We start from the raw sequence: 25248 nt of genomic DNA, 5'->3' as shown, positions 1-25248 counted from the left end.
CAAACTTTCGGTTAAAAGAAGTACTCAGGGACAGGTAGGGATTATCTCAAACTGAGAGCTTAAAGGAAAAATGATGTGCTGTGAAAAAACAAGTAAGCATTATGAAAAATAATAATATCGACTGTTTCGTCTTAAGACAGATGTAACATTTGATTGTTTTAGGGAAAAATTAAACAGCAAAGCATATAAATTATATTTGGTTAAAAACTACATAACATACTGCTAATATAATTGATGCACCTGGAATTGTTCTCCTTCCCACACTTGCCCTGCAACGAAATGCGTTGATAGCATCAGCATACACAAAACACACATACACATAGTTACATACTGTACATGCCTGTAGGTACATGCATTGATCCTATATAAACAAATAATATGTATCCAACAAACTGATGTATGCTGGTATGTAGGAATGTTAACACATGAAACCAGTTTTATTCATAGGATTGTATATATTAGGGTCCGCAACGTGACATTTCGACTTCCGAGATTCAACTACCAAACCACCCACTAATGCTAGGCTAGGTACCCCTTAGAAAATTCCAGATTGGTGCTATTTTTCGTAAGCGTCTTGTCATGCAAATCGGCTAATATGTTTACAAATTACGAGATTTTTGCTATATCTTCAAGGAAATGTCTTTTAAATCTGCAATACGCACTCTCAACCTTTCTTACTAATTGTACCCTAAAATAAAACCATCAGTGGCTGCATTGTCTGGAGTGATTTCCAGCTGCAGCATTGTGAAAACAAAATTTTGGACTCAAAAAGTTTTGATGCAGCTGGAGCATACAGCAGCAATGCCAAAGTAACCTTCCCAGGTCAAACTGGTCTGGCATGGGTCCAACTACTACCACACCAAATATCATCGAATTCCAGAATTGTCTGCCATCTTGCTGAGCTCGACGGCCATCAAAAATTCATCAAAATGCCATTTTTATGAACTTATAGGAACTTTTGCAAGTCAGACATGCTAGTTTACTTCTCAAAAGCTTGCTAAACCCATAGCCAATAGCCTTTATTCATAGGTTTGGTCTGGCAGTTCTACAAAAATCTGCCAAAAGCCAATATCAGAGAATTTTGCCAACATCAACCAATTTACACCGCGGTAAAGAAATCTTGCATACCAAACGTGATGCTTTCCCTCTCTAAAGTCATGCTGCATCCTTGTTTAGTTGTATTCATCCATAGGGTGGCTCTGGTGGCTGAATGATTGCCAAAATCCATCAAAACCTTATCACATCAATAACTCCACAATACCACCTTCCACTTATCACAAACATCTCGGAGTCTTCTTTACATCTGATTTGAAGTGGAGTTGTCATTATGAGTACATCAATGCCAAAGCCCTCAAAACTCTTGGCTTACTTTGCAGGCAGTTAAGTACTAGTAACTGCATTACAACTAAAAAGATACTATACATATCCATAGTACGACCTTGTTTACTATACTGTTCACCTCTTTGGGGGCCTCACCTTATTAAAGACATTGTTTTACTTGAGCACATACAGCAGAGAGCCACTAAGTTTACTCATAATGACTTCACTTCAGATTACAAATCTTGTTCAATCAAGCTTGGAATGCGACCATTAATGTATGTATATGAACTTGCTGACATCTTGTTTTTTTATTAAATCACTGAAGTTCACTAATAATAGCCTCAATGTACTCAATTTCATCTTTTAGTAACAATCCTACCAGCTCTAAACTTCATCACAAGTTTTCCTCTACCAACTTTATCAATAACTCCTACTTTTGCAGATTACCCAGATTATGGAATTCTCTCCCAGTGATTAATACCTCTCTCCCTATCCAGCAAATCAAAAGACTATTCAAACTTATTTTTGGAATCATTTTGTCAATAATTTTAATGTAAACAATTATTGTACCCTCCATTACTTGTATCCCTGTTGCAAATAGTCTAAACTCTCCTGCCCTGTACATTTTAATCATTTATGCAACTTAACATGCAAGGTCCCTGCCCACCCCCCATTAAGAGGGCCAAGTGCAAGCCTGGCCTGCTTGCTCGTATGCCACCCAACCACTCCTGAGCTCTTAATGCAGGTGTGCCAGGCTCCTGCACCTGACCCTAAAGGAGGGAAGAGGATCTCTGACACAAACACATGTACATTTATATCTACACAACCATACATACCATACATTTATTAGTGTATTTGGATGTCTTAATTACCAGCATGCTTACTCATACTCAGGTGGTGCTGTCTGGTGTTTGCTGGCCTGCTATGCTAACTTTGGAGTGACAAAGGGCAACTGAGGAATGATTGGACAGAATCGCTTAATTTATTTGGCTGCACAGTTGACGACATGTGTTATGGATTATACAGTAAAATTCAATTAATTTTATTGTTTAGGAAGCAGCAGCAGGAACCCACATGTGTACAACAGCATATATGAGATAGGAAAACAGACATGCAGAGCAATGATAGCAGCTGCAGTGTGGGATAGATAAAGCAATCATGCAAAGCAATAGTTACAGCAATAGCAGCAGCAGCATGGGAGCCCATATGTGTACAACAGCTTTGTGGGATAGGTAACACAGCAATCATAGGAGCAGTAGCAGTAGTAGCAGCAGCAGTGGGAACCCGCATGTGTATAACAGCTATGTGAGGTAAGTAAAGCAGCCATGCAGAGCAATGATAGCAGCAGCAATGGTAGGAATCCACATGTGTACAACAGTGGTGTGGGGTGGATAAAGCAGTAATGCAAGCTATGATGGTAGCAGTAGCAGCAGCAGTAATGGAACCCAGATTCCCCTCATAGCTACCATCATCTCTTGTTTCAGTGCATTTTATCATTGGAACCCTACTTCATGTTTAAATTAAATTGCTCTAGTACTTATATATCTAGCTTGCTTGCTGTTTTTACATTTATGTATATCGATTATTTGTCATTGTCACATATTTGGACATTGCTTACATGCTGCTGTCACATTTATGCTTTCTTGCTGCTGTTACCTTGTTTGTACCTATATTGCTAGCTTACTTGTTGCTGATATTAACCCTTAATGCCCCAAGTATTGCACGCGTACTATAATAAACGCCTACCCGCCAGTGGAATTTGCTTTCTCTCAGGTCCTTATTCTTCAGTAGTGCTTGTTTGATTAGATGGGCCTTTCAATCAGGTTTCTAGCGCCCACAGATTATAATTTTAAAGTGATACTGTAATTTTCCAATTGATGGCACAATTTTTTTTAAAAATAGTTCTCTTTAACCGATTCCTTCCAAACTTGAAACACAACAACAGAAAGGTATTGTTAACAGGTGAAATAATACAATAGTTGGTAAATGTTTACATGACGATTTTGCAACAATACAAAAGCATGCGCATAGTTACAACACACAATACAGTCTCTCAATCCTCCACTGTAGGCTATACCAACGGCACTATCATTCCACAACTAGCCCATTCGATAGTTTCAATGTAGGGAGAGAGAATTCAGTAGAAACCAGCTTGTAAACACCCCAGATCTTTTTAACTGTCAACATCACTCATGCAAATTGTTCTTGAGGCAAGCGCAATCCATTAAATAACCTTACAGCTTTTCTCTCATCTGAGTGCTATTTAGAACCCCCTGACTACTATTTATAGGTGTTACCTTATATAGCCACTACAGGGAAATCTAAAAATGTCACACAAAATCGCTTATCGTGATTTAAAAATGTATATATTGTTCAAACATGCATACTTTTTCTATAGTGTGGAGCATTAGGGCTTAATATGAGCTCACTGCAGATGAAATTCCATTGTTGCTTTTTAAATGGGAATGTTGATATGTGGCTTTTTCATGACTCAATGTCAGTTCCTCATGTTGACATCCGGTTCTTTATGGAACTATGTCAGCTCCTCAAATGGCAGTATTACAGTGGCTCTTTCATGAGCCAATGTCAGGGAGTGTGGGTCTGAATTAGGATAGTTCTCACACTTTCAGACACCCCATATGTGGCCTAAAGGAAGGGATTTGGAGCATAGAGCACCTCTGTGCACCAAATCCCAAGTGTCTGCTTCTCTTGAAAAATAAGGACCTTGTAGGCTAACCCAAACTGACAGCCAGGACCAGGTACAATTACCAAAACCATCACTACTAACACCAGTTTGTGAGAGGTGAAGAGCTGCTAGCATTGCAGCACTCAGGAGACAAAGGTACATGTTGAAGATTAGTCAAGTGGTCAACACTGATGCTTTACTTTACCATGGTACTCATTGCCACAATTTTTCTTGATAAGACATTGTTAACATATCTAGTAAAGGTTGCACATTTCAACTGTCACACAGGTGGTTGAAGTTTGAAAAAAGGATTGTTCATATTATATGGTGAATAATAAGTACACACATATCACCTAATATGTAAAATTAAACAATTGCATTACAGATATACAACAAATAGCACCACAAATCTACTTTTTATAGTAAATTTATCAATGTTTCAATATTTTTTAGATTACTATGTTACCATAGGAAGAGATCCTCCTTTCATTTATAGAGATAACAATTATGGATATCCTGTTGGGTCTAATGTAACTTTGACATGTGTAGTGTATCCTACTCCGCCATCTGATAGTGAATACAGTTGGAATTGTTCAACTGGTTGTTTTGCTGATATGGACACTGAGCAAAGCATATATATTAGTGACTTGAAACTAACAGACAAAGGAGTTTTGCACTGCTCTGTAATGGTAGGTGACTTCAAATTCATCAGTGATTCACTAAACTTTATGATATTTGGTGAGTTAATTAATATAGCTAAAATAGTATTTCTTACTTAAATAAATGTTTTAGTTCATGCTTACTATTTGTTCATCTTAGGATGGACACACGATAGTGTGTTGTACAGCCAAGGAAAGTCAATGCATCAGAGTTTGCGATGGACAAACGTCTATTTTACAAGCACCAAGAAAACACAGTTTTCACGCATTTTTGCCTCAGTAATGGCTATACATAAATATCCAATTTTTTCTGTGAAGCATTCCTTGGGATGGGACAACTTCCATTCCAAATTTGACCTAAATCAGTCTAGCCATCTTTAAAATGTACTTGTTCAAATTTCATCTTACGTTAGTTTGACAGAAGAAAAGGTTTTTTGGGTGAACCTTGCAATATAGTGTCTATAGTTTATTTTATGCTACAAACTGTTTCTCCATATTATTGACTACTCTAGATCTACTGGACTTCCAAGCAATTTAGGATATTGACTCAGGATATTTCAGTCATTCAATGCCACTGCATAAAACAATTGAAAATTTAACCCACTGTTTCCACAGTTCTTCAGATTTTATGGTTGCTATATATAATAGTTATACGGACACAATGTGGAGTCTATGAAATTTATAAACCTGAAGGCCCAAATCTGTAGTGCACAAGCGAAGCAAGGGTGCTACTAAGAGCCTGAGGGTTTATAAATTTCTTAGACAATGGTCTGCAGCATTTCGTTTGATGTGTGGAGGTCTCTTATTTGCGAAGAAACCTGGTATCAGGTGTCTTACTGGTAAGACACCCGACAGTTGTTTACAACCACAATGTGGCCTACAGTAATGCAATTAGCCTTTTGTGGACAATTAGTATTTCGCACATCAGTAAACACCAAGCGATTGCGAGCAGATTATTACAAAGAAATTACACTCAGGTACGCTGTTATCGTGGGTAGCTCAGTGGATTTATAGACCATCGTGGTACAAGCCATTAATTCAGTTTGTGGCCTTCGCCATATTAAAGCATGCTCTGTAGACCAAGACAGCCATGTTGGCACTGGCTATTCCCATTTGCTGCCATTCACACGTATCTATAATGCCTCAAACATACTTTTTATCGACTTTACAAACCTTCAATTATTCGTGCTTCATGGCTTGCGCGACCTCACATCTTTTGCTCACTGAAATACCCTAGGTGCTTACAATGGGAACTCTCTATACTAACTCACTGCTTCTACGCCATTGTCTGAAACACTTAGACACTCACAATAGGCGTCTTCAAGGATTTAAAAACCATCGGTGACATCAATAATTACCTCGGCTGCGCCTGGGTAATTATTGATGTCACCTCAGGTTTTTAAATCCTCGAAGACACCTATTGCAAGTGTCTAACTATTACATAGACTCCACAATGTGCCCGTATAACTGCTTTAGACTCTATTTCACATTACACTCAGATTACTTACCTCATCCATGGCTGTTTCTGCTTTAGGCTTGGCAAAAGTGGCTGGTTTTCCTGTGATAATAGTAACGCCATGGCAACTATGCATGCTCACGTAACAAAATAAGCACCCTCATTACATCACTGGACATGAAAAATGCATACTGATTGGATAAACCTAGTTTTGAGCATATGTGACTGGATTTTGAAAAATGATCCAAATCGTACATTACAAGTTTCGAGATAAATGGTTTTAAAGAATTCAAGTCAACATAACTCGCCAAGAATAGCAAGCACACATATGAGATTTACACAAAAGATGCATCAATCTATTACCTTTCAGACCACTTCCAGTACTTGTAGCTGCTTGTAGAGTTTCCCATCAAATAAGATAGAAAATCTTAGCAGTTGGACAAGCAAAGTAGTATCACGAGTGCTCACAAAGGGGTGGAGGATGGGGGGTGGCGGGGTGGGCAAGGGATAGACTTTAAAATGGAGGCAGACCACGACTGGAGTCCAGAAAAGAGATTACAGGGCTGTGCTGGCTCCTTAGTGGCTAATACGTAGCAAAATCAACAGAAAAACCGTCTAGCCAACATTATCAGGCTGTCCACCAGTAAACCACTGATTCTTGCCAAGTCAGGTCCTTCACAAAGCCAGAAACCACCATTCAAGCTCTACAAACCACCCAGAAAAGATGTCTGTTGAAACCAGCCTCGAATAGTTTGAGTAGTACTAAGGGTCAAAACTAGTAGTACGATAGTGTAGCTATCCACTGGAGGTGTTAGTTTGATTTTGCCTGATGTGCAATTTGGATCGGTTTTGTAAAATCTGATCACATATGTTATATTGTGCCTGAAGCCGTGGAGTATATTAGAAAACAAGGTGGAGTATATGAGATTTATTACCTACCCAAAACAGCCTAAATAGAGTCTAAATATATCTAGACACACGATAGTGTGTTGTGCGGCCCAAGAAGCCGGCGCACCACACCGTGGGTAAATTGACAGAAAGAAAACGTTATTTTCACACCTTTGTATTTCAGTGATACCTTATCCAATTGGAACCAAATGTGCTGCAGAGTTGCCCACCAGCTAGGGGAGTCCACATTCCAAATTTGAAGGAAATCGCTCAAGCCATTTCCAAGTACAAAGTTTCAGGGTTTTTTCTTCATTTTCTTCTGGTGGGTCTATTCTACAGAACGGAACGGAATGATGGACTAAATGACGGAACGGAATGCTTTCTCAAATTGAAGCTTGCAGCTTACCATTGCTGTACAAGTTGTCGGTGACACTTCCAGCAGGTATTCAAACATACCCCAAGAAAGATAGAAACAAGTTAAGGATCAACTGTGGGTTCTTGTTGGTTGTCATTAGTAACAAAGTACAAAGCTGACTCAGCATGTTCATCTTCAGATGTATCAAGTAGGAAACTTAATGCATGACTTGTTTTTACTAGTATGTGAGTTGTTTTTGCTTACTTTGACTTTAGAATGTACAGTCTGGGGCCTAGCCTTTCTAATCGGCATAAATCACTAGCAGTAGCTAGCTATGTAGCTACACTACACTAGGAAACAAGTATGGTGACAAGCTATATCAACTCAGTCTAAGCAGAATCTAAAAGAATTTTGTGCAGTGTGTGACATTCAGATACCACAAGGAGGCTATTATTGTGGTAACATAAATGATTTATTAACAGTGCGATGGACTATAATGCCAGATATCTCAGAAGTGGGTTGAATCCAGGATGGGAATGCTTTCTGAATCAAAACTTGCAGCCTGGCTATCATTGCTGGAATTGCATTTTATCAGTGAACCTCCAGGAAAATTGAGTAGGATAGTAAAAAATATTAATAGCTGTCTCATACAGTGACTATTCTCCTACCTGATAAATCAAGCAGGTCATTTATTGCATGACCGAGGCAAGTTTTGTTACTACAATACAGAAGCTGATTGGATATCAATTGTTTCAGCTGATCTTGACAAGATAGAAGACCACTCAATTTCTTCAGTTTCAGAGCGTAATGTCCACAGATAAATTAACTAGAACGTTATGGTGACAAGAAAAGGCATCACTTTATTCAGTCTAATAAACAGAATATATGGTTGATTGAGGAGGTATCATTTTTGGAATGTTAAGATAACCAGTGATGAAATGCATGGAATCATCGAATTTTGGTTGTGGTTGGAGACATTAAATATCCAAAAGCAAACTGACAATATATTAATTCACTTTCTTTATATATTTTTTTCAATTTTGAGTCTGTATACAAATAATTAAACTTCAGTAGAAATCCTAGAATAAGATGGGGGAGAAAATTTATTTTTATTTACCTATACTGTACATCTTCAAAGAAAAATAAAGAAAACATATAGACAAATCAATAACATTAGTACAATTACAATAAGGTGAATTATAGATTTAAATACTTGATATGAATTAGAGCCTTTAGATAAATTGTTCCAAAGCAAAATCATAGATGGAAAAAAACAAAGACTGGTGATTGATGACAGTGGTTGAAGTTTAAAAGGGTGGTAATTTCTTGTTCTTGAATATGTTACAAAGTGGAGGTACAAATCATTATCAAAATGGGATATCAATTTCATTGTGAATAATTTGTATAGTAAATAATCTAGCATTATACTGTATTCATTTGTCCTCCACTTAAATATGCTACAGTGTAACAGTTAGTACATTGACAGTCTACCTTGAAATCTCAACTATAGAGTAGATCCAACACAGAGCAGCCCGCTTTGTCTCAAACACATGTGATCCCACTGTAATTTCATGGACCAGCTGGACTGGGAATCACTTGAAAATAGACAAACAAATTTAACCTGTTTTGTATGAAGTGAAGCATGTGAAATGTTACACCTAGGATTCTTAGGTGGTATGTGATAAATGTGAGTGTTCCATTTCAGGTCTGACTAGATACATTAAAATCACACACATATATATATATATCTTGGTCCAAATCACGTTTGCCTGGTGGATATGGGCATGATTCACATGCATGGAAGGCTTAATTTAAATCTGATTGATCTTGGGAGTTTTGGCATTTAGCCTGATTCATGGCTATGGCAGTCAGACTCATCCTTGAATTAGTGCAACAGAAAAATCATCTCACTACTGAATACTGTACGCCTGACATTAGTACACTGCACCGGCTGTTAATAACTCCATACATGCACTTTAATAATGTTTGCAGAATACATAGCCTCCTTGCGGTGTCTGTCGAAACATTAGCTCCTCACACACTGCACAAAATTCATCAAGTTTATTCAACTGGCTCTTTCCTGTCACCAATGTCTTCCTGCTTGCTTTATATGTAGTATACATTCAGTACACTGATTTATGACTTGAAAAGCTGGCTTAGACTGTTTTCTAAAGTCAAAATAAGCAATACAGCTCACATACTGTTAACTTTGGTAAGAACAAGTGCCCTTCTTGATATATCTGTAGATAAACCATGGATGAACATCACTGAGACAGCTGATCACACAATTAATACTTCATTACTAATGACAACCAACAAGAACCCACAATCGATCCTTTAATTGTTAAACCAGGTGCACGCCCATCTGTGGGCGTGCGCCTGATTTACTGAAACTTGTGTCAAGTTTACCGCAAAAATTAAATTACACGTATACAAAAATTTGACTCTGAGTTACCAGTAGAATTTCTCTTCCTACTTGCTATAAAATACATTACTACAAACCTCAGTCCACTAGAACCCCTGTTGCATCGAGTAGCATCCAAAAAGTAGCTCTCTGGGAAGTAGGTATTCCGTATGTCCATTCAAATATATGGAGTTGCTCTTACAAACGTTTAACCCACCAAAGCACTGGTAAATACTGTCGCAATCCACATAAATTTCACACCAACCTGTTGCTGCTAGAATGCTCTAAATAATGCTACCTGTTTTAATGGGGATTTCCCCATGTGTGACTTAGAGATTCGTCGCGATAAATGAGCCATGCGCAATCGTTAATACAAAATGTATGGGAGTTATTTGCAATCAATGGACTTCAAACTGCAAGAGCAGTGACTTCCCGGTTGAATTGTGATAAAAGTGTATTGAACAAAAGGAAGCTGAAGGTTAGAAATTGTTAATTCCACCTGTTTTTTTTGGTAAAGTCTAATGTGTAAGGTATAATGAAATTTTACTCTTTAAAAACATTTGTTTTGCATACAAAATATATTGAATAAACGAAATACGTATATGGCTTCATTTGATAAAATGTACAGACTAGTTTTGATATTTTAGTTTTGATAGGTTTGCTTTTGTAAAAGTGTGTGTGTGTGTGTACGTATCTATCTACCTATCTATGTTTGTCTGTACACACCCACGTGAGCAAAATCATTAAATAATGGTAAACGCAGCTTTTACATAAGAAGTAAAAGCGAAATGAAGTCTGTATAAAACTTCTGCACAGGTGAACTTTGTTCTGAGTTGGTTTCTTTTTGGCGGACTGAAATACAGGTGTGGCGACTTTCCTCAGACATTGTAAATTACCTTCCCTTTGAGGTTTTCAGGCACTTAACAACTGAAAAACAATGGTGCAGGCCTCGTACGTTACCAGGAATAGCCTATTGCTTCGAGTTGAACGGGGGCGTATCCCTTACGTACGTTAATGAAAGTGAAGAGCAGCTTTGAGGCTTTGTCGAGAGAATTTGTGGGGAAAAGCATGATAGTCAAACTATAAAACAGTTTAGAAGATACTTATGTGCGTAATATTATGTTGGTAAAGGCGGTTTGTTTAACAAGCGCTTCCTTAGCAGTGCATAGCAACATAATTGAATGAATTACAAAAATTTTCATGAATTACAAAGTACGAGAATTAGCTAGCAATATTATTGCACAACCCAAAACTACCCTATTGGTTAAAAGTAATACATAGTTGGTTAATTCATAGTAGCATATACTATCCATGGTTAATTCCAGATGAGTTAGCTAGCTGCATGGCACCTGGTTTTTAGAAGTAGCACAACATCAACTTGTTTTTATCTTATGTTTAATCACCCACTGGACTCAGCTGGAGGTGCCACTGATAACAAGTAAGGGCAGTTTCAGCAATGGTAAGTTGCAAGCTTCCATTTGAGAAAGCGTTCCATTCCATGGTTTAGTCCATCGTTCAGTTTCATTCCGTTCCATTCCATAGAATAGACCCCACCTTTTCTTCTTCTTCATCTTTTAGCACACTTGCAAAAGTTGCTATGAAACGCAAACGCGTACTCCAATCTCATTGAAATTTGGCACACAGAAAGGGAGATGCTGCATGGGCATAGTGGGGAAGGATGAATACAGGGTAAAGAGGGAAAAGTGGGAACTGGTAAGTACCAGTGGATTAAATGAAGAGATGAATGGATGGTAATCATTGGGATAGTGTGTAGCATTAAAGTCAGAAGTCAGTTTGTAAACAGATAGATCTGGTCCGGAAAGTGCTAAAGATCTACTACTAACTGTGGGCGGATGATAAAGGGGCAATTCTAATGGGTAGTGAGCTTGATAACTAGAGTGCTTCAAATCATGTGATTGCCCATCACACAGAGTTTCAGAAGCAATTCCATCAGCAACAACTAAAGGAGAGTTCACAGTATCTGGGGGTACTGAAGTTACCAAATGTGAAGTCTTCTGCTCTGCAACAGCAGCAATGGCCTCCTCAAGCAACTCAAAATCAGTTGGCCCAATATTCTCAGCCGTAACAGCTCCTTAAGATGACGCAAAAGTGAACCGAATGTGTGAATCTTCAATACCAACATCTTGAGGAACCGCATCTTCAGGGTCCAATGAAGCATATTCAACAGAGAGCAATGAAAACCTATTGGTGACAGAAAACGCAGAAGGAAAATTATTATCAGACACTGTGTTGTCTTTGCAGAGGCCAGATGATACTTCTGTCCAACTTTGTTCACTCACATTGGCACAGGGCTGACTGTCATCTCCCTCGACAACATCTTGGGGCAAATCCCCATCCTCCTCCACCGAACGGTATAATTGAACACTCAGCCGTTCAACAATGTGGCAAAAGGCCTTGCCTGTGGACAGCCTATTCCGCACAGTGGAAATCTGAGCAATTGAGCGAAGAATCTCTACACTTGAAAGTGTCCAAACACCAAAGTTATCCACTACTAAGGGTAAAAATTCACTTCCTGCTGCTTCTACCAGTGCCTTGTGCCTAGCATCTTCTCCATCTCTTCTCTGAGAGCTGCGAAGCCAGGAGTGATGGCTGAATGTGACAGAACCCCAGAATGCAGGGCACTTCGAACAGAAACATGGAAATAGGTTGGATGACCATTGTAAAAATCTGGATGAAAAATATCACCATGTCTAGCAGTAAATTCCCCAGACACCTCCGGACATCCGAATTAACAGTTAAGCATTTATGACCAATTATTCGCGTAAAACAATATCAATTTGTTGTCATGCCTACAGGGTAAACCGCTTTATGGAATGAGTTGAAAATCGTTTTGTAAATAGATGAACCATTGTAGGAGTGCCTTTTGGTTGTTTGAAAGCAATCAAAATAAAGATCATGGAGATATGACATGAAACCAAAGGTGTGTAACAATTGCGTGATCGAGATTCATGAATAAAAATACCAATAATTTTCACGCCTACCAGGCAAACCGCTTAGAGCAGTGAGCTGAAATATGGTATGTAGCTGGAATAATCATTGTAGAAAGTCCTTGCAGTAGTACACAACAATTGGAATACAAACCACTGAGTTATGATTTGAAATCCAACTCCATGTAGCAAATGCGAGATCGAGATACTCTAATAGAACAGTTTCCACTCAAAATTGGAAGGTGCTTCATTTTCTTGTTTCTGGAGATTTTCACACAGATTTACCTTTAAGATAAAGCAAACAAGTGCTAATTTGTTATTGGAATGTTTGCAGCAGTTGCTATCAGCACAATTTTAACATATGTAAATATCCAAAAAGTGGTCACGTGACCAAAATCCCTTCATATAGGATTTCCACTGTAAATTAAGATGATGCCTCAGCCTTTTTGATTGTTTCTGATGATTTTCATGCAGGCTGACCTTACAATAAAACAAACAAGTGCTTATCTATTAGTAAATTGTCTATTACTTTCAATATCTGTGCAGTTTTAACTGTAAACACCCAAAAAGTGGTCACGTGGCCAACAATCCCATCACAGCTATACAGGACTTCGGTCACCCTAAAATACAATGATTTCCTAATAAGCTTCCCAATTCAACTATTACGATATTTTTGGTCACGCGACCACTTTTTGTATGTTTTTGTGTGTTAAACTTATGCTGATACTCAATGCTACAAGCAATCCAATAATAAATTAGCACCTGTTTGCTTTATCTTAAAGGTCAGTCTATGTGAAAATCACCAGAAACAACAAAAGGAAGCACCTTCTTATTTTCAGTTGGAAACCCTACCCTAATAGAGTATTCAGCTAATTCGTGGTTTACTCCATTATAGATTTCTATTACATTGCAAGTTATGCTGTAGGGAGTTCAGCAACAACCAGTTAATATTGTAGACAGTTCAGCTACGAGCACATCACCCTGTAGAGAGTTCAGCTACAAATATATCACTGTATAATTATTACAAGTCACACTGAAGAAAGTTCAGCTATCAACAAGTCATGCACCCTGTAGAGAGTTCAGCTACAAACAATTCACTCTGTAAAGAATTCTGCTACAAACAAGTCATCATGCAGAGAGTTTAACAACCAAAATCCAACCTATAAAGAGTTCAGCTTTACTATCAAGTTACTCTGTAGAGAGATCAGCTAGAAAACGTCACCTTGTAGAGAGTTCAGCTACAAACAAATCATCCTGCAGAGAGTTCAGCTACAAACAAATCACACTGTAGAGAGATCAGCTAGAAGAAGCCACCTTGTAGAGGGTTTAGCTATGAACTGATAACCCTGTAGAGAGTTCAGCTAGAAACAAATCACCCTGTAGAGAGTTCAGCTACAAAGAAACAATCATGTAGAGAGTTCAGCAGCAAACAAATCACCTTGTAGAGAGTTCAGCTACAAAGAAACCACCATGTAGAGAGTTCAGCTGCAAACAAATCACCCTGTAGAGAATTCAGCTACAAACAATTGCCCTGTAGAGAGATCAGTTAGAAGAAGTTACCTTGTAGAGAGTTCAGCTACAAAGAAACCATCTTGTAGAGAGTTCAGCTGCAAACAAATCACACAGTAGAAAGTTCAGCTACAAATAGATCACCCTGTAGAGATTTCAGCTATAGAAACAAATCATCCTATATAGAGATCAGCTAGAAGGATCACCTTGTAGAGAGTTCAGCCACAAACAAATCACCCTGCAGATAGTTCAGATACAAACAAATCACTTTGTAGAGAGTTCAGCTAAAAACAAATCACCCTGCAGATAGTTCAGCTGCAAACAGGTCACCCTGTAGAGAGATCAGCTAGAAGAAGTTACCTTGTAGAGAGTTCAGCTATAAAGAAACCACCATGCAGATAATTCAGCTGCAAACAAATTACCTGTAGAGAGCCCAGCTACGAAAAGATCACGCTGTAGAGAGTTCAGCTATAAAAAGTCACCTTGTAGAGAGTTCAGCTACAAAGAAACCACCATGTAGAGAATTCAGCTGCAAACAAACCACCCTGTAGAGAATTCAGCTACCTATACAAATAAATCGCCCTGTAAAAAGATCAGCTAGAAGAAGTTACCTTGTAGAGAGTTCAGCTACAAAGAAACCATCATGTAGAGAGTTCAGCTACAAACAAGTCACCCTGTAGAGAGTCCAGCTACTGTTTAAACAAGTTACCCTGTAAAGAGATCAGCTAGAAAAAGGGGAGATCAACTAGAAACAAGTCATCCTGTAGAGAGATCAGCTAGAAACAAATCACCTGTAGAGAGTTCATCTACAAACAAATCACCCTGTAGAGAATTCAGCTACATTTCAACTCTAGAGAGATCAGCTGCAAACAAGTTGTCCGTAGGGAATAATTGACAGGTAATAAATATATGTATTATATATATATAATTTGTACATTGACTGATAAAATCAGAATTAGTTCAAGTATTTAAAATCTGCGTCATCTTTTTCTTCTTCCTGCAGTAAAGAAAAATAGATAGGACAAATACAAAAAGAAGTGAAATCTAATCCAAAACAGCCAAGCTGTAAAAAATAAGTGCGGCCCTCAAAAAGGCTATGGTGAAAAAAGATGTGAAATCCAAGGTGGCGGCCAAGAAATGGCTATGATGGTAGGTTAATGGTAAAAATTTTAATAATGACAATCCAAGTGAATTTTGCGCCAAGGCACCTTTTTTCACCTGAATTGTCGTTATTAAAATTTTTACCATTAACCTACCATCACAGCCATTTCTTGGCCGCCACCTTGGATTTCACATCTTTTTTCACCATAGCCTTTTTGAGGGCCACACTCTTTTTTTACAGCTTGGCTGTTTTGGATTATATATATACCATATTGTCTCGAATTACGGACCGGGAGTTTATTTCTTTCAAGCAACTTTTTATCCCGGCTACTAAACGAGACCAGCGACTATACTAGACCAGCGTTTATATACCTGATCAACATTCATGAGTCAACTTAGTGTTGTAGTCTCCTGGACTCTCCTTGATGTTTCCCTCAGCATATTTCACACTTAAAAGGAACTCTATAAAATGTTCTTCACTTCATCGTTTATAACACCGCCTGGAATTCTTAAAAATAATGACTGCACTAGACGTTTATTTGAGACCTGGCGTTTATTGAAGGCCCGATGTTTATTTTTGATATGATGCTGTATACCCCCGGTGACTAAACGAGACCAGGAATTTATACAAGACTGGCCGTAATTCGAGGCAATACAGTATAGCCAGTATTTGTGATTGCACTATAATTTGCATGTCAATTTGAAACAAACTGACAGATTGGCATTGCAATAATGTATTCACATCAGAATTGGTCTATATATCGTTGGATTAATCATAAAGGTTGATCAAGACTCATGGTAGCGAGACGTGCAGCCATTAAAGCAGAAAAGTCCGCCTCAGACAATAATGATGCAACCACTACATGTGAGGATATTACAGGACAAACGTTGTACAAATTCGGCATGCCTGTAATGCACCCACCAATTACGCTATCCCTCTGAAACTCTAGACTTGAGCTCATCATGTCACTAGTAATTACCACACAAACAGTGAAGCAAATCCATGTCAACTGTTACGAGATCAAGGGTGCCGACACTAAAGGGAAGGTTTCGTTTTTTTCGCATGTGGTTAAATGCAATCGCAGATGCATACATTGTGGTTCATTTGTGCATTCCAAACATTGATTGCCCTACCATCGCTTCAATATTTTCTCAACTACCTCAAGATTTACATCATCGATTTTGCCATACATTATTACCCTACAGTCTTAATTTCAGCACCAAATGAAGTTTCAGTTGTCCTTGAGACCAAATACAAATGTTGCTTTCCGCACTACTTGCTTGGCATGTAGGGCAATGTGTCTTTAAACTATTCTAAAAGTTTCAATGAGATTGTTACATATATTTTCAAGAACGGTTAGTTTGAAATTTGAATTTAGTTGCCCCCATGTAATTAATTCTGTAAGGGCACTACTTAAAGAATTTAAAGAATGACACAGAACACAACTGAGGTCACAGCATGGTTATTGAAATAGGCTGTGAATAGTGAGTGTATTTAATTAGTACATGTAGCCATAAAAAGTGTGCAAAATCTAAGCCACTGTACACCAATTATTTAGAATTGTCACCATTGTAAAGGCACTCCCACACAGGTACAAGCATGTACACACACTACACATGCAGTTACAACATACACAGAACACATGAATACCAAACATTTTTAAGGTATTATCTAAGAATTGTACAATATCAAGACACACGGTAGTGTGTTGTGCGGCCCAAGAAGCCGGCGCGCCACACCGTGAGTATATTGACAGGAAGAAAGAAAACACGATTTTCACACTTTTGTAACTCCGTCATCCTTCATCCGATTGGAACCAGTTTTGCTGCAGACGTGCCCGCCAGGTAGGCCACCCCACATACCAAATTTGAAGGGGTATATATATAATATATAAATATTGGAGGTAACAAATTTGTATTAAAGGTGACGGTAGCGTCTGTGATATCAGCAACTTCAAAGATGTTTGACATAAAGGCTGTGTAATAGCCGAGATTATGGCGACTTGATAAACCTTTGAATAAAACGCACTACAAACGCGGAGACTTTAGCAACATGGTATACCTTTGATATAAAGACTGTCTAATAGCTAAGATTATGGCGATTTGAAAAAACCTTTGAATCAAACTCACCACAAACGCGGAGACTTCAGCAGCACGGTATACCTTTGGTATAAACATTGTCTAATAGCCAAGATTATGGCTATTAGACAGTCTTTAGTACACAACGTCTCCGTGTTCGCTGAGATAGTGGCGACCTCTGATATCTTTAGTACACAACGTCTTCGTGTTTGCTGAGATAGTGGCGACCTCGGATATCTTTTGTACACAACATCTCTGTGTTCGCTGAGATAGTGGCGACCTCAAATATCTTTAGTACACAACGTCTCCCTGTTTGCTGAGATAGTGGCGACCTCGAATATCTTTATTATATACTAATCAAATACACTGAAATCGTTGGGATTACTGCCACTCCTTTCTCCCGCCCACACAAAATGTACACATGATGGGTGAAATAGAAATTAAAACAGAAATCGCTTTCTCTGAGTTGTCAAGAATTTATTGCTTTCAGTTAAACAAGTCATATATTATGCAGAGCTCTCAACTCTCACTCATTCTGCGTGAGTCTCACGCATTGAAGCAAAACCTCACCAGCTCCCTCACTCACAACACCTCTAAACTCACGCATTATGGTCTCTCTGACTCACAGCATGAATCACGAACCAAAGCAGCCGTTTCTTAGCATCACATGATCACTCGTAAGGGTCTTGCATGCTTGTATCCATGAGAGTAATTATATTCACATATGTTAGGGTTGCTCAGCCACCAACCATCAACAGAAGCCATGTAAACAGACAGTTCCCATTGCCATTATTGACTCATTGCACACACCATAATAGCTAGTTATATAATTAACTGAATTCACATTATTATTTTTAACATGCAATTATTAGCTATACTAAGTCATTTCCGTGCTATATAGTTATTGTATGTATTTTGGTCATTATCTGTTATAATCAAAACAGAGCCTTGTTATAAATGCAGTCCTGCAGAAGTGGTGCTCAAATCTTCGAAGAAAGCAACATCAGAATATAACAGGGCACACAGCAGCAAACAATGAATTATATAATAGCTATGTATACATTATGCAATATAATCCCTTTCTGTATGTGATTAAAATCTGTATGATTTTTGTCCAAAAATTGTAAATTTTGATCAAAATTACATCTGAGAATGTCTTGAGTTGCTCATACCCCAAACCCCCTAGAGGCAAAATCCTTTGCATTTAGGAGAGTGATTGACACTGTAGGTGAGTCTCCTATCCTCTGCATAATCTCACTCATTTTCATACCAATCTCACTCATTTTCACTTATGTTCTCACTCAAAGTGATTTCCACCAGTTGAGAGCTCTGTATTATGTAGTATGGTTGCTATGACTGAAACAAAACTAGGTTGTCTAATATGCCACGGTTCCGTAGTTTGTCTAGAGCCAGGTGCGCCCTCCCCTTTGTACAAAATTAATAGTATTTACAAAAAGGCTATCACTTGGTGGACTAAGCAGGCACTTGTAACCATGGCAACCACATGCTTAGGGGCTTATTTAAATTTCTAGGTGTGGTAAGGAGCAACCAGGGATAAAGAACCTTCTTTCATATTCTTAAAGCTTACTGAGTTACTGGTGCGCCTCAATTTTAAGTTATTTCATCTATTAGCTAAGGCTTTACAGCACAAGTGCTGAAGGTCTGTAGGACACCTGATCCTACAGCCTATTTAAAGTTGTTATATAAGGTATGTTTGAAAAGTTGGAGAAAGGAGAAAAATCCATAACTAGCTTTGGGCGGCCTTGCTGAACCTGCAGCCAGCTCATTACTAATATTGCTTGAATCATTTTTCTGTTGCAGGCGTGCTACTGCCAGGCCCCTGGATGTAAAATGCTATAAGTATGAGACAAGTTCAGTACTAAGAAGCTACGTATCATGCTGACTTTCATGCCTATAATTACATTCCCAAGGTAGCAAACACTGTAAAGCCTAAAGTGTCCCCTGGCCACCAAAATATCCACACCATAATCTGTATTGGGACATTTTGGTGATCTCAGTATTTATCACTTTACTGAAAATGATTTCTGGTGTATGTCAATAGAATCAACAGCAAGAGGAGAGCCTGTTGGATGAACTGTAGGAATGATGGTAGTATATCCTCAATGGCAAAAAGTAATCATTGCAAATTAAATTAAAGAATGAACATTTCAGAATCTCAGCACACTATAACCATTGGGACTTTAAAAACTGGAGTGTCCACAGGAGGTAAATCTCCTGGGTCTGATGAATTCATTGCCGTCTATTATATATATTCAATAAGTTGTTTAATAGTTGTATAGACGTTGTCGACTGAAAGTCTGCCCATGTACTACCCATTCACAAGAGTGCATGGAATCTTGTTTCAGAGTCAAACTATTGACCAATTAATTTAACTTCTATGTATATTTTTTACAAGTTGAGAGGATCTATCATTAACGATCACATGCATATTGAGAGTGTGAGACATTTATCCACTGGTCTCTGCCCATCATGAATTTTTACTTAAAGATCATATATACCCAATTACTACTGTAACACAAGAATAATCATTAAGTTGTACTATATAGCTATATAGGTCACACATCCCAGTAACAAGTAGTGTACCATGTACAAGATCAGTGTTAGGTCCCGTGTTAGGTCCCGCTGTGCATGCTCTTCACAATGTTTGTCACTGGTATTATTATACCATCAATTGTTTCAAGTCCTGTATTCATGCATATGTTTGCCAGTGACACTAAGAATAATTTCATGCAATATAATCTCCACCTTTTCAAACATATAGTTTCTGTAAAAACTTTAAGGAGTCTACAGACCTTCAGAACGTATGCTGCAAAGTCTTAATAAATAAGTAAATAAATAAATAAATAATAAATAAATAAAGAAGTACAGTGATGACTATAGCTCTTCAAAATGATCACTTTATAAAATGGTCATGCAGTCACTTGGCAGCTGAGATTTAATGAAGTGCAACTATTTAGCTACATCTACTTGTATACCAGTTCATTATAATTATTTTGGATTCTACAATGAAACTGACACAAAATTGACACTACAATTGCCCATAAAGACCTTGGTATACTGTTTGATGAATATCTTAAATTTCATGACCACACAACTGAAGTCGCCATTTGACTACTGACTTGACTCTTTATTGGTAACGCAACATAGTATAGAGCTATACTTTACTATTATCACCATTCCATGGTGACTGATTCATACTCCGAGAGATTTCTACATTGGCATTCCCTTCAATGTCACATAGACATTTAAGAGTTATTTTACTCTGATTTCACTGATTTAACACATACACATGCATGCACACAGACACAGACACACACACACACACACACACACACACACACACATGCATACACGCATGCACACATGTACATATACACACAAACAGCTTCTGAAATATTCTATAGTGACGCTTCATAACTGATTTTATTATGATTGTGATTAAGTATGGGTACAGAAACAGTCTAATAATAAATTGTGATCTTACCTGACATTGTTTATACCTATACAATCATAAATAAACTCGACTACTACATATTCAGGATTTTTGAAACTTATATAATGTTAGCCCCTGTAGCTATTGTAACAAATCTCCAATGCCGCAATAGTTTGAAGTACTATAACCCTTTAATTATTAATCATTTTTATAATTGCGATTTATTTAACTATGTGTAATTACTATATAATTATCACTTAACCCTCAGCATACCCAATGCATCTAATCGTTTGTTTTATACTTATATTTTCTTGTTTGCAACCATCATTATTGAAAATATATTTATATACAGTGAATGAAATGAGAGAATGTAATTCACTAAGTATAAACACAGAAAACCTTAGTCACATGTGACCACAAAGACTGGCCATGGCTCTTAGAGTGGAGTGAGAAGTACAAAACATTATAGCATAACTATATGTACATTTAAATTATAAATGACAAGATTCAGTGAATTCTAAGTAGGACACAGCCATTCTGGCCTTGAAGTCCCGTGCTATAAATATGAGATGCTGTGACTCAAGTTTAAAGACACTATTTAGAAATTAAATTCTGACAAATAAAAATTTAATGAAAAAATTCCAATTGACAGAAAATTGTTGGTAGCTAGTCCAGTTCCCAAAAATTCCTAGGTCTGAGTAGGTTTTGGTAAGGGATTTTCAGCTGATTGTTCTGCTAAATTGGTACTCTTCCTTAACATAATAATTGTGGCTATATAACTACCTTTCAGAGTAGTTTTTTAAAACAATTACAATAATGATAGATGGTCAGATCAGAGTTTAAGGTTATCAGTAGAAAGTGTCTTTTACAAGTTTAACTAAAGTATCAGATAGATGTCAACCTTAGATAAATGCTGAGATTAAATGGCCCTCAAATAAAAAAAACCACAGCTATTATTATGATGGTATAGGTATAGTATATAAAGAAGAAATGGTGAAAGAAGAAGTTTAGAAGGCTCATAAGAACCTCCTTAAAATAATTTAAGCATTTGTGGCCTACATGGTATATGAATTAAGAGTTAATATGCAGCAATATAATGCAGGTTTGAAACCTGAGAGAAATAAACCTGAGAGAAATCTTGCAACTTGATTGGTTACATCCTAGGAACTTCATCTTCACTGCATGATTACTGGTAAATGTGAAGTATCTTCAACAGTGAAAATAGAGGAAACATTTGCTTTGTCATTATCATCAGAGCATTATGATGTATAACGTAACTCCAGTTTGGTCCATACTAAAAGAAACCACTAATCAAATTGCTCAAAGCTTCATGCACTCTATACCAGTCCATGTTACAGCCTCTGACTGGAAAGCTGCTCAGAAAAGGTGATAGATCATTACCCATAATAATTATTAGGGCTAAAACGAACCATTCAAATAGTTCGTTATTCATTCTAAATTCTAAATCAAATATTCGATACTATGTGAGCAGATTTGATATTCTATAGACATACTTTACAATGATAAAGCAATAGCTCTTTTTGAATAATTCTAATCAATATAGCTATAATAGACTAAAACTTTGATGATTTAGTTCAGAAATTCTCACGAGGGTCTTTTTTATTTATTTATTTATGAAGGCTTTACTCTGGTCAGCCTCAAACCTGCAGCCATCCGATTAACACTCGAATGCTTACAGGAGTCTGCCAGGTGGTCAGGATGTTTTCTCCTTGTCAATTTCTGTTTAGGAACTAAGTATACCATGCGGATCCAAATGGATATTAGTTTATTTATTAAGTTGTACATAAATTGTCATCATTTAATCATTGATGAACTATCAATGCATTGTTCCATCCCTTAAGGTATATCATGCTTACTATTATTTGAGCTAAATGTATACTATAAATACCATCCTGTACATTTTGTGTGGGCGGGAGAAAACATGTTGCAGTGATCCCAGCGATTTCAGTGCATTTTGATTAGTATATAATAAAGATATTCGAGGTCGCCACTATCTCAGCGAAGACGTTGTATACTAAAGATATTCGAGGTTGCCACTGTCTCAGCGAACATGAAGACGTTGTGTACTAAAGATATTCGAGGTCGCCACTATCTCAGCGAACACGAAGACGTTGTGTACTAAAGATATTCGAGGTTGCCACTATCTCAGCGATCACGAAGACGTTGTGTACTAAAGATATTCGAGGTCGCCACTATCTCAGCGAACACGAAGACGTTGTGTACTAAAGATATTCGAGGTTGCCACTATCTCAGCGATCACGAAGACGTTGTGTACTAAAGATATTCGAGGTCGCCACTATCTCAGCGATCACGAAGACGTTGTGTACTAAAGATATTCGAGGTCGCCACTATCTCAGCGAACACGGAAAGGTTGTATACTAAAGATATCCGAGGTTGCCACTGTCTCAGCGAACACGTAGACGTTGTGTACTAAAGATATTCGAGGTCGCCACTATCTCTGCGATTAAGAGCAGTTTATGTGAAGGGGAGTGAAGGCGCTGTTATCTCAGCATAATATCATCCTTTAACCTAAAGTGAAAGCTAATTGCAGCAATATACTGCCATCAATTTTTCTTTAATAGAAACGTGTTTGTAGCGATTTTATTTTGTTTAATACTAAAGGTGACAGCATCCAATATTCTTCACAAGTCTGAACTCAGAATTTGAAGAAAATCGCCTTAGCCAATTCCGCGATGTGAGTGCACAAAAGTTCGTTTTTATTTCTTCGTTTTTTTTTCTTCTTTTTCTTATTCTTCGTCTTATCGCACACTTTGAAAAATTGCTATAAAACACAAACGCGTATTCCGATCGCCTTGAAATTTGGCACACATAAAGGGAGTCCAACGATGAATTCTGGTATTAACTTTGGTGCAAATTCGGTGAATGGTTCAGGAGTTATGATCGATTATTCGCGTAAAACAAGATTGATATGTTGTCACGCCTACAGGGTAAACCGCTTCATGGAATGAGTTGAAAATCGGTTTGTGGATAGATCAACCATTGTAGGAGTGCCTTTTGGTGGTTTGAAAACAATCGAAATTAAGATCATGGAGATATGACATGAAACCGAAGGTGTGTAACAATTGCGCGATCGAGATTCGTGAATAAAAATACCAATAATTTTTACGCCTACCAGGCAAACCGCTTAGAGCAGTGAGCTGAAAATTGGTATGTAGCTGGAATAGTCATCGTAGAAGGTCCTTGCAGTAGTACAGAACAATCGGTTTACAAACCACTGACTTATGATTCCAAAGCCAACTCCGTGTAGCAAATGCGAGATCGAGATACTCTAATAGAACAGTCACCCTAATAGAGCATTCACCTAGTTCATGATTTACTCCATTATAGATTTTTATTACATTGCAAGTTATGCTGTAGGGAGTTCAGCAGCAACCAGTTAATATTTTAGACAGTTCAGCTACAATCAAGTCACCTTGCAGAGAGTTCAGCTACGAAAAGATCACCCTGTAGAGGGATCAGCTAGAAGAAGTTACCTTGTAGAGAGTTCAGGTACAAAGAAACTATCATGTAGACAGTTCAGCTACAAAGAAACCACCATGTAGACAGTTCAGCTGCAAACAAATCACCTGTAGGGAGTTCATGCAGCTAGAAACAAATCATCCTGTAGAGAGATCAGCTAGAAGATATCACCTTGTAGAGAGTTCAGCTACAAAGAAACCATCATGTAGAGAGTTCAGCTGCAAACAAATCACCCTGTAGAGAGTTCAGCTACAAAAAGTTCACCCTGTAGAGAGTTCAGCTAGAAGAAGTCACCTTGTAGAGAGTTCAGCTACAAAGAATACATCATGTAGACTCTGGGAGTTCAGCTGCAAACAAATCACTCTGTAGAGAGTTCAGCTAGAAGAAGTCACCTTGTAGAGAGTTCAGTTACAAAGAAACCATCATGTAGAGAGTTCAGCTGCAAAGAAACCACCATGTAGAGAGTTTAGCTGCAAACAAATCACCTGTAGAGAGTTCAGCTAGAAACAAATCACCCTGTAGAGAGATCAGCTACAAGAGGTCACCTTGTAGAGAGTTCAGCTATAAAGCAACCATCATGTAGAGAGTTCAGCTGCAAACAAATCACTCTGTAGAGAGTTCAACTAGAAAAAGTCACCTTGTAGAGAGTTCAGCTACAAAAGAAACTGCCATGTAGAGAGTTCAGCCTCAAACAAATCACCGTGTAGAGAATTCAACTACAAACAAATCGCCCTGTAGAGGGATCAGCTGGAAGAAGTTACCTTGTAGAGAGTTTAGCTACAAAGAAACCATCATGTAGAGAGTTCAGCTACAAAGAAACCACCATGTAGAGAGTTTAGCTGCAAACAAATCACCTGTAGAGAGTTCAGCTAGAAACAAATCACCCTG

The 25248-nt window shown here is 37.9% G+C and overlaps 1 protein-coding gene across 3 annotated transcripts in view; it reads left to right on the top strand.

Moving 5' to 3' along the window:
* Positions 1 to 25248, top strand: part of LOC136259834 (uncharacterized) — a 449685-nt gene that overhangs the window by 252838 nt on the left and 171599 nt on the right. For 2 of the 3 annotated variants that reach the window (XM_066053386.1, XM_066053388.1), the window contains exon 10: positions 4460 to 4744. The exons of the other annotated variant lie outside the window; for it this stretch is intronic. In XM_066053386.1, the coding sequence (XP_065909458.1) occupies positions 4460 to 4744 (285 nt within the window). The remainder of the gene's footprint in view (positions 1 to 4459; positions 4745 to 25248) is intronic. 3 annotated transcript variants of the gene reach the window in all.

The sequence above is a fragment of the Dysidea avara genome, chromosome 7, assembly GCF_963678975.1.
Source record: "Dysidea avara chromosome 7, odDysAvar1.4, whole genome shotgun sequence".
NCBI classification, from domain to species: domain Eukaryota; kingdom Metazoa; phylum Porifera; class Demospongiae; order Dictyoceratida; family Dysideidae; genus Dysidea; species Dysidea avara.
Note: the sequence above shows the minus strand (reverse complement) of the source record. Positions and strands in the feature narration are given on the sequence as shown.